The 8,833-nt window shown below is 36.7% G+C and overlaps 1 protein-coding gene across 7 annotated transcripts in view; it reads left to right on the plus strand.

Moving 5' to 3' along the window:
* The window catches only part of Rbm27 (RNA binding motif protein 27), a 79,392-nt gene that overhangs the window by 13,086 nt on the left and 57,473 nt on the right, over positions 1–8,833 (plus strand). For all 7 annotated transcript variants that reach the window (XM_048811739.1, XM_048811740.1, XM_048811742.1 and 4 more), the window contains exons 2-3: positions 1,610–1,728; positions 5,665–5,789. In XM_048811739.1, the coding sequence (XP_048667696.1) occupies positions 1,610–1,728; positions 5,665–5,789 (244 nt within the window). The remainder of the gene's footprint in view (positions 1–1,609; positions 1,729–5,664; positions 5,790–8,833) is intronic.

Consider the following 8,833-nt stretch of genomic DNA (forward strand, 5'->3'; position numbering starts at 1 on the left):
AAAAAAAAAAAAAAAAAAAAATATATATATATATATATATATGTATATATTTAGTTGTAGATGGACACAATATCTTTATTTATTTTTATATGGTGTTAAGGATTGAACTCAGTGCCTCACGCTTATGAGGCAAGCGCTCTATAACTGAGCCCCAGCCCTAGCCCCTAGATGGTATCTTAAGAGGTTGCCTACAGCCTCACTAACTTGCTGAGGTTGGCTTTGAACCTGAAAATCCTTGCCAAAGCCTCTCAAGCCACTGGGATTACAGGCCTGTGCCACCATGCCTGGCTGGAATCTAGACTATTAAACTAAGCTAAACTTTTATTTTTCTATGATGGAGACAAAACATTAAGTCTGACCAGTGGGTATACAGGAATTGACAAACCAGAATCATTTGATGCCTGGCATAAGAGATGATTTTGAGTGTCAAAGTTGGATTCCTGCTGACTAGAAAAAAACATGAGGCAGATAAAGTTTGTCTCTGCTGCCCTTTTGCCACTTCTAATGACTCTAGATTTTTTTTTTTCTTTGCTTATAGCTGCTAAAGCATTTACCAATAATATTTAAGGTGTCGTCCTTCTCATGTTCTCGGTTTTTTTGTTTTTTTTTAATGACTGTGGGAAATGTGTCTGTCTTTTTATTTATTTATTTGTTTATTTATTTTGTACGGGCTTGAACTCAGAGTCACTGGACCACTGAACCACATCCCCAGCCCTCTTTCTATTTTATTAGAGACAGGGTCTCACTGAGTTGTTTAGTGCCTTGCTAAATTGCTGAGGCTGGCTTTGAACTCGTGATCCTCTGCCTCCGCCCCCCTAGTTGCTGGGATTAGCAGCGGTGAGCCACCTGCTTGGTCATGTTCTCAGTTTTTAAAAAAGTCTTTAAGGGATGGGGTTGTGGCTTGGTGGTAGAGTGCGTGCCTCACATGTGTGAGGCATTCAATGGTTTTAGTTTTCAGCACCACATACATATAAATAAATGAATAAAATAAAGTTCATCAACAAATATATAAAGTCTTTAAGATACCTATTGAAAAAATGAACAGTGGTGTTCACTGCTTTTTCTTTTCCTTTGAGATGGGGGAAGATCTCACTATGCTGCCAGTCTGGTTCAAACTTGAAATATTTGTGCCTCAAACTGAGCAATAGCTGAAAGTAAACGTGTGCCCACCCATGCCCAGCCATGCCCAGCCATTTTTGGATACTGGTGCTTGAGGAGTGGAGAAATCTAGCCCATCACTCCCAGTTTTTTCCTTGCTGGCCATTTGGACAGGTAGTTCCTAAGGGTATTATTTATTATTGCCTAGGAGACAAGCAGCAACTTTTAAGTGTCAGGTGCCACCCTTTTCACTGAGAGAGCAAATAAATGTAGACCTGGTATAAGATTCTTGGTGTAATTAGAAGCTCAAAGATTAAGATAAAGTAGTTATTTTGTAGAAATAAAGAAAATCTCATTTGCAGTATTTGTATGTTATTTATTATGATGGTTGCCTTTGTTGGCAGTCACTTAAACTTTTGATCTTCGGTTTTCCAAAATGGGTTTATTTTATTAATGATACCACTGTTTGAAAACGATGTTTTTCATCCATTTTTTTCTCTTTTTCTAATAGATGTGATGCTGACCCATCAGCCTTAGCCAACTATGTTGTAGCACTGGTCAAGAAGGACAAACCTGAGAAAGAATTGAAAGCCTTTTGTGCTGATCAACTTGATGTCTTTTTACAAAAAGGTAATTATTATGGGCCTTCAACCAAGTATTTATATAAAGATTTTGAATTTATTTATTTATTAAAAATGTTTATTTTTTTAGTTGTAGTTGGACACAATACCTTTATTTTACTTACGTATTTTTATGTGGTGCTGAGGATCGAACCCAGGGTCTCGCAAGTGCGAGGCAAGTGCTCAACTGCTGAGCCACAACCCTAGCGCCAAGATTTTGAATTTAAATCTTGTTGAATTTCTTCTCTTTCCTCAATAAGGCAGTGCATGCTGTAATGCTTTTTACGTGATTGGGACCTTTGCAGATTTTGGCAGATCCTGGTTGAGGGATAATAGTTTAAAGATTATGCTGGGCATCGTGTCACATTCCTGTAATCCAAGCAACTGGGGAAGCTGAGGCAGGAGGATTTAGAGTTCAAAACCAGCCTCAGCCAATTTAATGAGGCCCTAAGCAACTGAGTGAGACTCTCTCTAAATAAAGTATTAAAAAAGGGCTGGGGATGTGGCTCAGAGGTTAAGTACCCCTGAGTTTAATCCCTGGCACCTCAAAAACCAAAACACAAAACTCAAAAAACAGTCTAAGGGTATTGAAACTGCTTATCTTACTGTTAAACAATGAGCCCATCAGTTTTTTTTCTTTCTTGGCTAGGGCTTTTTTTTTTTTTTTTTTAAAAGAGCCTTATAGTTGTACATAGTTGGATTCATCTTGACAAACTCATTCATGCATAGAAATAGATTTTAGTTCATGATTCCCTTCTTTTTCTTTCCCATCTTCCCTCCCTCTCCCATTCTCCTTCCTCTACTCCACTAGACTTCCTTTCACTTGGGGCTTCTTGATAAAGAGATGGGTGTGATCCTCTTCTCTTTATATATTTAATTTCTTCTTACCAAAGTCCTTTCCATGATCTACAGAGTTTCCATGAGGTTTCCCCTGTTGTCTCTCTGACATCTTCTGCCACTCCCCCTCACTTGTTCCACTGACCAGTTTACTGTTTATTGAAAATGGCAAACTTGCCTGTAATCCCTGTGGCTCGGGAGGCTGAGGCAGGAGGATTGCAAGTTCAAAGCCAGCCTCAGCAATGGCGAGGCAACTCAGTGAGACCCTGTCTCTAAATAAAATACAAAATAGGGCTAGGGATGTGGCTCAGTGGTTGAGTGCCCCGGAATTCAATCTCCAGTACNGTTGTAGTTGGAAACAATACCTTTATTTATTTATTTTTATGTGGTGCTGAGGATTGAACCCAGGGCCTTACATGTGCTAGGCAAGCACTCTACTGCTGAGCCACAACCCCGGCCCCTTAAACATTTTTTTCATATATTTATTGGTCATTTGTATTTCTTTCGAAAAGTATCTGTTTAGTTTTATGCACATTTATTTATTGGGGTACTTGTTTTTTGGGGATTACTTTTTTTGAGTTCTTTTTATTATTGGTGGGACTGCAAATTAGTGCAACCACTCTGGAAAGCAGTATGGAGATTCCTTAAAAATCTAGGAATGGAACCACCATATGACCCAGCTGTATCCCACTTCTTATTATATGTTCAAAAGTTCTAAGATCAGCATACTGTAGAGATATAGCCACATCAGTGTTTATAGTAGCATAATTCACAATAGTCAAGCCATGGACTGGGATTGTGGCTTAGTGGTAGAGTGCTTGCCTAGCATGTATGAGGCTCTGGGTTCGATTCTCAGCACCACATATAAATAAACAAAAAATAAAGGTCCATTGAGAACTAAAAAAATATTTTAAAAAATAGTCAAGCTATTAAATCAAACTAGGTGATCTTCACAGATGAATAGGTAAAGAAAATGTGGTATATATCATTGTGTGTATCCACAAGACACTAGTTAAAAAAACTATGATATCAAAAAGATCAGTAGAGTACAGGGAAGGGAATAGGGGAAAGGGGGAAAAGAGGAAGTACTAGGGACTGAATTAGGGCAAATTATATTCTATGTTTTTATAATTATGCAAAAAAGAATCATAATGTTATATATAATTAAAAAGAACCAATAAAAATATATTGCAAAAAATAAATAAGCATTTATCAAAAAAAGCTACAAAAGTTTTTAGTAATTCTTTAAACTTTAAAAATAATACACATGAGGAAGAACTCTAAATTTTATTTATTTATTTAACTAGTTGTAGGTGGACACAATATCTTTATTTATTTTTATGTGGTGCTGAGGATCGAACCCAGTGCCTCACATTGGTAGGCAGGTACTCTACCATTGAGTCACAAACCCAGCCCTATAAAAATTTATTTATTTTTAAGTATTTATTTTTTTAGTTGTAGTTGGACACAATACCTATATTTCATTTATTCATTTTTATGTGGTGCTAAGGATTGAACCCAGGGCCCTGCACGTGTGAGGTGAGTGCTCTAGTGCTGAGCCACAATCGCCAGCTCCCTATAAAATTTATTTTAAAAAGAAGAGAAGAAACAGCCAGAAATTTACCACCAGAGACGAAATCACTGTTGTGTATAGCTTTTTAGATTGGCATTGTCTAGGAGAACTTTGTGCAACTGTAGATAATGATTTATATATGTATTTTTCAGTTTAGTAGCCTTTAGCTATTTGTGGCTATTGAGTGTTAGAAATGGGTTTATATGGTTGAGAAACTGATTTTTAAATTTAATTTTAATTAATTTAAACCCAAATCTAAACAGCCACATGTAGTTAAGTAGTTGCCATATTCAACTATTGGACAGTGCGCCTCTAGACTTATGTCTTTAATTGAGATTATATATTAAAACCAGGTGTGATGGTGCACCCCTAAGATTCTAGTGATTTGGAAGACTGAGACAGGAGGATCACACATTTGAGAACAGCCCCAGCAACTTAGTGAGACCTTGTCACAAAATAAAAATAAAAAGGACTGGGGATATAACTCAGTGGTAAAATGCCTGTGGATTCAATCCCCAGTATCTCCTCCCCAAAGAAGATATATCATGAGAATACTCTTACTATTCTACATGCATCCCTATACCACCTATACTACATAGTTTTGCCAGTTCTTACATCTTTGAGTTTTTTTATGTAGGTAAACATAAAAATATTGTAATGAGCTGGGCAGGGTGGCCCATACCTGTAATCCCAGCTGCTTGGAAGCTAAAGAAGGAGGATAAGGGGCTGGGGATGTCGCTCAAGCGATAACGCGCTCACCTGGCATGCGTGCGGCCCGAGTTCGATCCTCAGCACCACATACAAAGATGTTGTGTCTGCCGAAAACTAAAAAATAAATATTAAAAAAAAAATTAAAAAAAAAAAAAAAGGAGGAGGATAAGAAAGTTTGAGGCCAGAGCTCAGTGTACAAGGCCCTGGGTGCATTCTACATTGCTGGTAGGGTATAGGGGGAGGGAAAGAAGAAAGAAAAAAAAAATCTTATGTCTTTGAGGCTTGGTATTATCAGTACTCATTTTTTTGGTAGATGTTTTGTATTCTATTGTATGATTGTCCCATAATTTATTTTACTAGTCTTTTATGGAAATTTGGAGTTGTTTCCAGTCTTTTGCTGTTTCATACTCCAAGAAATATTCTTCCATGGATATGGTTTGCATACATTTAGTTATGTCAGAGGGACTAAAAAACCCAGACGTGAGCTGGTTGTGGTGTTGCACACCTGTAATCCCAGCTATTCTGGAGGCTGTGTTATGCAGATCTCAAGTTCAAGGCCAGCCTGGGAAAATTAGTAAGACTCTCAAAATAAAAAATAAAAAGGACTGAGGGTGGAGCTCAATGGTAGAGCACCCGGGGATCATTCCCCTATATTTTGGGGAAAAGGAAAAATAAATAAAACCTGGAAGTGGGATTCTTTGCTTTAAGTTAGGTTGTGTTTTTAGTGCCATCAGCAGTGTATGAAATTGTTTCTTTTCCAGAACCTTGCTAACAATGTTTAAATTTTTTTTGTTTGTATAACACTTTAATATTATTTCTTCTCAGAAACTTCAGGTTTTGTGGACAAATTATTTGAAAGTCTCTATACTAAGAACTACCTTCCACCTTTGGAACCAGTTAAACCTGAACCAAAACCACTAGTCCAAGAAAAGGAAGAAATTAAAGAAGAGGTAATGTAAAATTATTCTTTTGCTTTGGGGAACTTCTCAAAGTATTCTTATTTGTAATTTGAGCTTTTTAGAAGTAATTATCTATTGATTGATGTTTTTGTGTTTGGGGCATGGTGCAGATACTTAGGGTTTCTTGAAAATTGAAAAAATTTCAGAGAACTTATTTAGGGCTCAAAGTCATACTTGTAGTGAGGAATTCAGAGAAATCTTAAATCCAGTGACTTCTAGAAAAAAAAATTTCATCAAATATGGATGTTTCGCTGAAAATAAAGTATTAATGAAACCTGAAAAGAAATCATTAGGTAAAGCTTTTCATATATGTAAAGAAGACATTTTTTTAAACCACATAGTTGTTTTAAATGGTTAATTTAATTATAAACATCATTGTCAATATTAGAAAAGCAAAAATGGCTTCACAATATTGGCATATAAAGACTGATAATAGATGGATACCTAATTTTTTAAACCAAGATGGAAGTTTTAGAGTTCATTCAATTCCTTTCATATATAGATAACATAGCATATGAGAAGAATGTGAATTCTTTAATGAGGCTGCATGAATTACAGAAGCAGTTCTACAGGTTTCTTCTGTCTCACTTTTTAAATTTATATGTGAAAGTGGAATGCATTACAATTCTTATTACACATATAGAGCACAATTTTTCATATTTCTGTTTGTATACAAAGTATATTCACACCAATTCATGTCTTCATACATGTACTTTGGATAATAATGATGATCACATTGGGTCTTCATACATGTACTTTGGATAATAATGATCATCACATTCCAGCATCGTTTCTAACCCCATGCCCCTCCCCCTTCCCTCCAACCCCTCTGCCCTATCTAAAGTTTGTCTATTCCTCCCATGCTTCTTCTCCATATCCCACTATGAATGAGCCTCCTTATATCAAAGAAAACATTTGAAACTTGGTTATTTGGGATTGACTAACTTCACTTAGCATTATCTTCTCTAACTTGATCCATTTACCTGCAAATGCCATGATTTTATTCTCTTTTATTGCTGAGTAATATTCCATTGTGTATATATGTCACATTTTTTTTTTATCCATTCATCTATTAAAGGGCATCTAGGTTGGTTCCACAGTTTAGCTATTGTGTATTGTACTGCTGTAAACATTGATGTGGCTGTGTCTCTATAGTATGCTGTTTTTAAGTCCTTTTGGTATAGTTCAAGGAGAGGGATAGCTGGGTCAAATGGTGGTTCCATTCCCAATTTTCCAAAAAAGTCTCCATACTACTTTCCATATTGACTGCAGCAGTTTGCAGTCCCACCAGCAGTATATGAGTGTACCTTTTTCCCCACATCCTTGCCAACACTTATTGTTGTTTGTCTTCATAATAGCTGCCATTCTGACTGGAGTAAGATGAAATCTTAGAGTGGTTTTGATTTGCATTTCTCTAATTGCTAGCGATGATGAACATTTTTTCATGTATTTGTTGATTGATTGTATATCATCATCTGAGTAGTGTCTGTTCAGGTCCTTGGCCCATTTATTGATTGGGTTATTTGTATTTTTAGTTTTTAACTTTTTGAGTTCTTTATATACCCTAGAGATTAGTGCTCTATCTGTTGTGTGAGGGGTAAAGATTTGCTCCCAAGATGTAGGCTTTCTATTCACCTCACAGATTGTTTCTTTTGCTGAGAAGAAACTTTTTAGTTTGAGTCCATCCCATTTATTGATTCTTGATTTTAATTTTTGCACCAAAGGGGTCTTATTAAGGAAGTTGGGGCCTAATCCCACATGATGGAGACTAGGGCCTCCTTTTTCTTTTATTATATGCAGGGTCTCTGGTTTTATTCCTAAGTCCTTGATCCATTTTGAGTTGAGTTTTGTGCATGGTGAGAGATAGGGGTTTAATTTCATTCTGTTGCATGTGGATTTCCATTTTTCCCAGCACCATTTGTTGAAGAGGCTATCTTTTCTCCAATGCATGTTTTTGGCACCTTTGTCTAATATAAGATAATTGTAATTTTGTGGGTTAGTTTTTGTGTCCTCTGCTCTGTACCATTGGTCTACCAGTTTGTTTTGGTACCAATATCATGCTGTTTTTGTTACTGTTGCTCTGTATTATAGTTTAAGGTCTGGTATAGTGATGCCACCTGCTTCACTCTTCCTGCTAAGGACTGCTTTAGCTATTCTGGGTCTCTTATTTTTCCAGATGAAAATGACCATACTTCCAAAAGCACTGTACAGGTTTAATGCAATTCTGATCAAAATCCCAATGATATTCCTTACTTGGAAATAATTTTAAACTGACATAAGAATCAACATGAATAGTAACTCAAACTCCCATATGACATTTGCAAGGTATATTTATTGAAGATTTGCTCTGTTTGCTCTCTGCAGGTCTATATCTGTAACTTTTTATTGTTGTTGTTAGTGGTGGTGAGTCATAGATATAACCCTTCACCTTTTTAAAAAAATTATTATTTTTTTTATACTTGTAGATGGACAGAATGCCTTTATTTTATTTGTGGTACTGAGGATCGAACCCAGTGCCTCACCCATGTTAGGCAAGCACTCTGCTGCTGACCTATATATAGCCTGAGCCCCGCTTCACCTTTTAACACGTGTATTTCCTTAGAATAAGAATATTATTCTTGCTGGGCACAGTGGTGCACACCTGTAATCCCAGTGGCTCAGAGGCTGAGATAGGAGGATCTTGAATTCAAAGCCAGCCGCAGCAACTTAGGCTCTAAACAACTCAGTGAGATCCTGTCTCTAAATAAAATATAAAATAGGGCTGGGGATGTGGCTCGGTGGTGCCCCTGAGTTTATATTTTATTTAGAGACAGGGTCTTGCTTAGTTCCTTAGGGCCTCTCTAAGTTGCGGAGGCTGATTTTGAACTAACAATCCTCCTGCCTTAGCCTCCCATGCCGCTGGCATTATAGGCATGCACCACAGTGCCCAGCCCGACATGTGTTTTTGTGAAACCAAACCTTAAAACTTCCCAAACTTCTGTGTTTCTTTTAATCTAGTATTTACTAATGTGTTTTAAATGGTTTTTTTTTTTTTT

The sequence above is a fragment of the Marmota marmota genome, unplaced genomic scaffold (genome assembly GCF_001458135.2).
Source record: "Marmota marmota marmota unplaced genomic scaffold, marMar, whole genome shotgun sequence".
NCBI classification, from domain to species: Eukaryota; Metazoa; Chordata; class Mammalia; order Rodentia; family Sciuridae; genus Marmota; species Marmota marmota.